We start from the raw sequence: 8,179 nt of genomic DNA, 5'->3' as shown, positions 1-8,179 counted from the left end.
AAGAGTATTAAAAAAAAAGATTTCAAATTATAGGAGGGCTAGAAAGGCTTCTGTAAAGAAGGTATGCAGATTTAGGGTCTCTTTTCCTCTGAGTGGGTTTCAACAAACCATCCAAACTTTCATTTATATTGTTGTATGTTCTTAGCACCCAAAAAAATTAATCATGGATAAGAGGGAGCCCCTAATCTTTATTGAGAACAGATCATAAAAACCTGTGGGTGTTTCAAGTAGCCGGATCTCTCTTATTGAAATTTTATCCCTTTTCTTGTCACAGTCATAATTCTTCCTTGCAGTAGCTGGAAAGAAGTAGGAAGAATTGTGAAGCTCCCAGTTGCTGCACAATAGTAAGTTAGCTTTAAATAGGCAAAAACAAACAAGGGAGAGGAAAGTGCTAAGGAATCAGTTCCTTCAAGCATGTGAGTAGATAACTTCAATTTCTGTATGAAAAGCAGCTTTCATGTTTGCAGAGATACTGCTGAAAATGTATCACTTGCAAACCTGAAGATTCACATGCAAGTACAGAGGCTCAACATTTATTTTTTATACCCTATTTTCGCAAGGGCTCATCATCTTAAACATATTACCTTGCCAGTACTTTGTTTAAAAAATAGCCCAGAAGAGAACTAGAAAGCTAAAGGGTTTTATTTGTTTGTTTGTTTTGTTTTATTTCTTTTTTTTATGAAAGCTTGAAAATATCACAAAGTGTTGCCAAACAGCACCCAGAAGATAAGGGCTTTCTGAGGAGCTTAATTAACCGTCACATACTTTTCTTTCTGGTTATCAGCCTTTGTTCTCTGGTTATCGTATATTACCCTAATAATTAAATGCAAAATATATTAGCCTTTAAAGAATCTGAAATTCAGAAAATTATTTTTTTTCTTTTTTTTTTCCTCCAGTAGTTCTGCTTCATTCAGCACAGGATGTCCACACATATCTACAATTTATTTCCCAAACAAACGGCTCCTTCAATACACTTGTGTTTGTAGAGATCAAGTTTTGTGGATCTTTTTCTCTTCCATTTGCTCAATATTGATTGTTTTTGATAAAGAACATTGTTTTAATATCACTACTCCACTGAAATAATGTAATTTTATCAATTTAGTAATGTTTGTACATTCTGTACCAAGTCTGCTTTTCCTGTCTGTATTCTTTTCCAGGCGACAGGAACACATCAATTTTAATAAAATTTTATGGCTTGTATTTTTATGTCTTCACCTTTTTCTTCTATTTTCTTCTAAAATTTCATGGAAATTATATTAAATTAAAAAGCAGCCATAAATAAGTTTCTTGCAGTTGGTGAGGTCTTAAAATACCAGTCCTGAAAGTGTACCACAGAGAGTATGGGTTAGGTTGGATGACAAGAGGTAAAGTTGAAAGGACAAGCCTTAATGAAGGCAACCCATTTTGGAATGTTATAAGGAATTAAACAGAAACATTAGAGTGAAATAATGGTTAAGGTGAGGCTTCATAGAATAATTTTTCAACATTAGAATGAAATAATTTTTAAAAATTGTTCATTTAGCCCCAAACAGAAGTGGGAAGATTGGCTTGTGCTCTTGTATGAGTGGAATAAACACTGTTTATAAAGAGAACAGCTTTCTGGAGAAAATCTGGCCTATTGTTCAGTAAGCCTGTTCATTTGTGATGCATTCTTGGCTTGCATTACTGAGATGGTTTACAGACTGTTGCAAAACCCTTTTGTTGCTGTTTGGTCCAGTGTAACAAATGAAGATTTTTGATCCTTGTTTAGACAAGGCTAGCATCTGAGAGTGGGTCTAGATTACAAATAAAACTGAAGGTTTTCTTTGTAAAAATGTAGGAAGAGTTAACAGATGGTTTGGTAATGTCAGGTTACATATGTGGTAAGAGCATGGCTGGAGACTTGCGCCATGTAATGTCCGTGCCAATGCACCATTACTAATTAGCGACATGGTGATTTCTGATATTTTTCAGATCCTCATTTTCACTGAGGAGCTATTGTACTGTAGCTAATGAGATTGATTCGTTGTGTGGACTTTTTCAACTACCTGCTGTTTATTGATGTGAACTGAGTGCTCCATTCAAATCTTCCCCTTTATAAACAATTTGTGGTTCCTGTTCACTCTCACAAAAGGCTCAATGTCTTGAAGCTCCCAAAAGAATGGTGTAATGCCTGCTTCCCCCACATCATCCTCTAGTCTTTTGTTTCTCTCCTGCATGTAACTCAACTTTGACACTATATAATAGCTTTCCTGGCTACTATATTTGTTTCGCAGAGCTCATTTTAATGGGATTGATTTCAGTCTAGGCTTTAAACATACACACAGAGATACATTAGTGAGAACAGAGGTCTTCTTTGACAAATTGTTGGCACTGCAATTTTTATGCCAAGTAAATTTAATTCTAATTGGAATGAACATTTCAGTATCAAACCCCTTCACTTTCTGTTACAGTGAGTAGATTTTTAACAAAGAATGCAAAAATATGTTAAATGAATAATCCCTCATTTTATTTACAGTGCTTTATGAGAAAATTTGTGAATTCTTGTATTCACATCTAAAGAAATTGTGAGACCTGAAAAAAAGGAAATCTTACAATGTAGAAGCACAGGATGTGTTCACAGTACCTTCTAGTTATAAAGATAATTCAAAAAACTGGAGCTTGAAATCAGGATATAATTTAGTTTTTCCCATATCATCATTTGTTTCCAATGTCATATTATAGGTAGCTTTTCAATTTCCAGCTGTTACTACATTCAGGTTATTTGTGCTAGCTTTTGAAAGAATTGAATACAACATTTAGAGAAATTATATGAGAAAATAATAGGTTAATAAGGAAATAGAGGCATGCAATAACTCTGGCATCGCATTATTAATGAATCAGTTACTACAATGTATCAAAGGACAAGATTTTAATAAGAATTTCAGCGCTTAAGAACTGCTGAATGTCATTTACTTGGTAGTGAAATTAACATCTGTATCCAGAAGCAATCAGAAAACAAACTGAACTGGTGAATATATTATATCTGAAAATTTAATATAAGGAAAAGGAGTCATAAGAATTTCACCTCCACACCATTGTACTTTTTTTTCAAATGCTTCAAAATGTGTTCGTGACTGTAGGCTGAAAATCTAGTTACAAGACATTTCCTTTTACTTAAAATATGCTTTAAAAAACCTTTAATAAGTTAGAGATTGTTGTCTGTTTGTATACATGTAGGGGGATAGAATATAAGAAAAATGGTGTAGAAAGTAATCTTACCCCTGAGGAATTGCAGTTGGGCCAATTATCAAAGATTAGGAAGAGGCCTGACTTTAACAGGCCACAGCTGTAACCAATGAGAAGAGTGCTATAAAAGAGTGGGATGGCTGGTTGAGAAGGGAACTGGAGTCAGTTGGCTGGTTTGTGAAGAAGAGTCAGTGCTCTGAGAGCCACCCACAAGAGACACCAAGAAGGTATGAAACTTTTGTGGTAAGGAGACAACAGTATGGAACCCCTGAAATAAGATGATAGCATATGCAAACCCCAATCTTTCTCAACTTTTATGTGAAACTGTCTTCCCACATTGTCAGGGTACGTGTGTATGAAGTAATCGTTCTTCCCATCTTTCCTGATGGTAAACAGGTAGAACAAGAAGTTGTTTTTGTCATGCTACTTGTAACATTACTCTGAGTAGCTGCAGGAAGATGCTTGTCATCTCCTGCAGCTAAGGAGATGCCCAGAACGTTGAAGCTGTACCTGGTTAAGGGGGTCATGTTGCATACACAATGTACAGCCAAGAAGGCAAATCTGTCAGTTAAACTTTGTTTTTGGAGAGATTAAAAGGATGATCTGCCAGGAAGCAGGATGCATAGGCTGTTTGTTTGTCCATATAAGTCTGTTCAGAAGTAGTTTTTGCTTAGGAGAACTAAGCAAAAAACTGTTTGGGATACTACATTTCCTCTCCTGAAACAACTTCTGTCTCTGCAGGACACCAGCTGGAATGGTGTGCCATCATGCCAATAGTTTGCAGGCCAATCATGCAGAAATGGATTGCTTTTTTTCAATAACTTCTGAGCCCATTGTTGGGCAATGACAGGTTAAAGGCCATCTCTCAGTGATTGTTGGATGGAGTTCATCTTTTCCAGGCTGGAAAAAACCCCAAATGCTCAAGAAAAACTTGTGGAGGTTAATATCTCATACATCTAGGGGAGTCAATGTATCTGGGGTTGTGTTGCAAGCTCTTGTGTTTCAATAATGCCATATACTGTCAATTATGATCCTAGTTCATTCCTGTGCAGGTGAAAAGAATACACACAGCCTTTCAAGTTTAACAGGCTATGTTTTTTCATGAGATTTCTCTTTGTCTTTAAAGTCTAAAAGTTACACTTTCCCATTTTTTAGTAATGTCTTTAAAGAAGGATCTCAGATATTCTTTCAGGTCCTGTTCTGGATAATTTCCTAATATTTAATTTTTTTATGCAAGTATTAACACATTGGTTATTGTTCCTGTATACATTTTTTTTCTTCATCAGGAAAAATTGGACATAGGGACAAGAAAAGAGGTGGATGGAATGGGAGCACCTGAAATAAAGTATGGGGATTCAATCTGCTTCATACAACATGTAGATACGGGCTTGTGGCTCACGTACCAGTCTGCTGATGCGAAGTCTGTAAGGATGGGTTCTCTGCAGCGAAAGGTAAGGCTGTAAGCAGAATGCATTTCATTCACTCATAGGGTGGGTGGGGCCTGGCGGGTTGGGAAATGAAGGGAGCTACGTGAACCAGGTAATTTCTGAATTTCAAGTATTTTAAGCATGCTTGCCAGATGAAAGATTGGGGTTTTTCAGTCACATATTGAAAATTTAAGTGGTGTACTGAATTCTCAAACTGAAGACCTGATGAAGTCTGTGTGTTAACCTGTTCACATTATCTCATAAATAGTGATAAATCTGGATATATTTGATTTCAAACTAAAATATTAGTAACAATGTATAGAATATGCTAAGATTCCTTTCTTCAATGTAGTTTGGATTGAGGAGGCTTTTAGTTGAAAGTATTTTTTTCCACATTGTAAATGTATTACCTTTTGGGCTAGAATATTCAAGTCTTGAGTCCTGAGAGATTTCTTTCTTTATAGAATAATCACAGCCAAGCTGAATGCTAGCTCAGCATCATAAAGTAGGGAAAAGATTCTTTTGCAACCTAACACTGTAGTGTTTTCCATGTCTATTTTAGATAGCAGAACTACACAGAACAGAAGTTTAAAATATTTATGTGAGTTGGATTGAGCTATCCAATCCCTTAGAGCTATGATAACTAGACATGAAAAACTGTAAGTTATTGGAAATGACTCAAAGCATGGTCAGAAAAGACCAGTGGCACCCTTAGAAATGAGGACCAGTAAAGAATACCTGTTGTGACCATTTCTGCTTTAGGGATTTGCTGCTCTGTAAGGGAAGTGCTTTTAATGTTGATAAAGACAAAGAGCAAACAAAAATCCCTTAGATTTTTTTTTTAATAAAGCATGTTGTTTGCAAAAGCTGTAACTTTGAAATTATTATGGCACTGAACCTACTGGCTCAGTACAGGTGCATCCTTGGACATGAGAAGCTAAACCATGGAATTATCTGTTTTTAATAAAATAGTTATTTTTGTATGTGACTTCATAATTTCCTAGCCTGCCTTCCTATGTGAGTTTTCAGACTCCTTATTTAATGTCTCATTTTGCAGTGACTGCTTCTTGCTTTTGTTTTCAGGCAATAATGCACCATGAAGGGCACATGGATGATGGTTTAACACTGTCCAGATCTCAGAATGAAGAATCCCGTACAGCGCGTGTCATCCGTAGTACAGTCTTCCTTTTCAACAGGTTCATAAGGTGTGTTTTTAAAATGATCTGTTCATCACTTTTTTTTTCTATTCAGTTTTATTTGAAGTTGCCATTAACACAACAAGGATCAATTTATCCTTCAGAAAAAAATAGACCAATGCTTCTCAAACTGGACTTTATGTCAATTCTTTGTGTTATCAGCAGATAAGCACCTCAACAGATACTGGTCAATTTTTTTTCCTATATCTTCTAAAATTAATTTTTTGCTTAATCCTAATTTAAATGCCTAAACATACTGAAAATACAAACAAACCATAAAGAGGTTTTTCCCTGCCAAAATTTGCTTTAAGTCATGTGGTGCATAAATTAGCTTTTTCTTTTTTAAGTACAGTTTTTGAAGGTGATCTTCCTTGAAAAACCTGGAAGAGTGAGATAACTGTGTAACTGAAGATCTGTAAAAAACACAAATATACTGAAGAAGTTAATAGTATCAAGGAGAAGTTTTATTTAAAATGATACCTTCTTTCTCCCAGCACATTACATTATGATTATTTGTTCCTTTTAAATGCTACTTGTTTCTTTAATATTTTGAAACATGAAAAAATTTATAGTGATTAGTCACTTAAAAATCCTGTCAGATATATGCAATTTGCATTTATCTTCCTATTCCTAAATAATGCTGATAAAATGCTAATTCTCAAATGCTTGTGATTTCAGTAATTGATGAAAGGCCCTTTCATCAGCATAGCTTGCATTAGAAAAAGAATGATGTGCAGTGAGACTGTATGGAATGATAAGAATTTCATAAGAACTCATTTGCCACAAGAAAAACACAATGTGGGAGATGGTGACCTGAAGCAAACATGTCCTAAATAAGGGCACAGACAAAGACCCAGACATATCAATTTGTTGAAAAGCATATAACAAGGTGCTTAAAAAAACCAGGACAAAATCACCCGTCAGGAGAATTGTGTACAGTATAACATTTGAAATACAAAGGAAATGTAAGCCGTAGGTCACTTTGTAAATAATACACCTTCATAGAAGCTTCTAAGAATGCTGTAAAAGATAAAGACAGAAGAAAGGCAATTTAATGATAAGGTTTCACAAATCAAGATATTGCTAAATTACAGTGGAGACTTCTGTGGAGTGCACAGGGCGTCCAAGGCAGTGTTTAGCAGTTTAGTTTTGGCAGGATGTTACTTCAAGAAGAAAAAGCTCAATTGAAGAGGATGAAAATTATTCTGTGTATGCTCCAGTTCTTCCTAATGAAGTGAGTAGAAAAATTGTGCTTTGGATAACATGCTCACGATAAAAAATTAAGTTTTAAAGATAACTTTTGTAGCTATCCTTTTGCAACTTTGCATTATTTGCAAAGGGATTCAGCTGAGCAAGAGGCAGGTGTAACCTGCATGAGAATAGTCAGCCCTCTACTTCTAAGAGAGAATGTTCATAGACTTCAGCAAGGCTGAGGTTGAATTGGATATCAGGGAAAGAAAAAGGCTAATGAAGTGCTGAGACAGTGTAGAAGTGCTGCAGCTTTCCACACTGAAAAGGCCTTAAGAACAGGTTAGAGATGTGTTTGAGGACCTCTGTGGGCAATCTGGATCCTCCACAGCACCACGGGACTGGTCTTTTTAACGTGCATCCATTCCAGTTTCATGATGTTTTGTACTGGTTTACAAACTTCTCTTCATCTTTTGTTCTGCCTCTGAACCTGCTACGTCTGTAGGTAGGATATTAAAATGAGGTTTTTGATTTGAAAAAATATTACCAGAAATAACATTTTTCATGCTTTCACATTTTGTTTGGAAAGGAAGTACTAGGTTGTTAAATGGAGAATGGGCAGAAATGAAGAATTTTTGACAAGTTGCTGAAAGAAAATGAGCTTTGGCATCTAAACAATCTTTGCTTTTAAATAAATAAAGAGTTTGAATGATAAAAGTAAATTAATTTTCAATTCTCAGGAGAGTTTTCTTCTTCTTGCAGGGGCCTTGATTCTCTCAGCAAGAAAGTGAAGTCTTCCACCATCGATTTGCCAATTGAGTCAGTCAGTCTGAGCCTTCAGGACTTGATTGGTTACTTTCACCCCCCTGATGAACATTTGGAGCATGAAAACAAACAAAACAGGCTCCGAGCACTGAAGAATCGTCAGAACCTCTTCCAAGAAGAGGTACTTCTCTCAGTTTTACTTCTGATTTTCTACTACATTGTCTGCAAAAAATCTTTCACAGTATCTCTAATGTTGATGTCTAATATGGATTATGCTTGCGGTGGGTTTTTTTTAATCCTATAAGAGTCAGACTATTTGCTACATTTGTAATCTCTCTAGATCTGCTGTTTTCCCTGCATATTAGAAGAAATACATTTACAGCCTTACTTCTCTTT

At 35.6% G+C, this 8,179-nt stretch overlaps 1 protein-coding gene across 1 annotated transcript in view; it reads left to right on the top strand.

Annotated features, from left to right (window-relative positions):
* Positions 1 to 8,179, top strand: part of RYR2 (ryanodine receptor 2) — a 284,661-nt gene that overhangs the window by 90,890 nt on the left and 185,592 nt on the right. Inside the window, exons 12-14 of the mRNA XM_031058757.1 lie at positions 4,494 to 4,658; positions 5,718 to 5,839; positions 7,781 to 7,964. Of these exons, the coding sequence (XP_030914617.1) occupies positions 4,494 to 4,658; positions 5,718 to 5,839; positions 7,781 to 7,964 (471 nt within the window). The remainder of the gene's footprint in view (positions 1 to 4,493; positions 4,659 to 5,717; positions 5,840 to 7,780; positions 7,965 to 8,179) is intronic.

This window comes from Geospiza fortis, unplaced genomic scaffold (assembly GCF_000277835.1).
Source record: "Geospiza fortis unplaced genomic scaffold, GeoFor_1.0 scaffold381, whole genome shotgun sequence".
NCBI classification, from domain to species: Eukaryota; Metazoa; Chordata; class Aves; order Passeriformes; family Thraupidae; genus Geospiza; species Geospiza fortis.
This window is presented reverse-complemented; position numbering and strand designations above follow the sequence as displayed.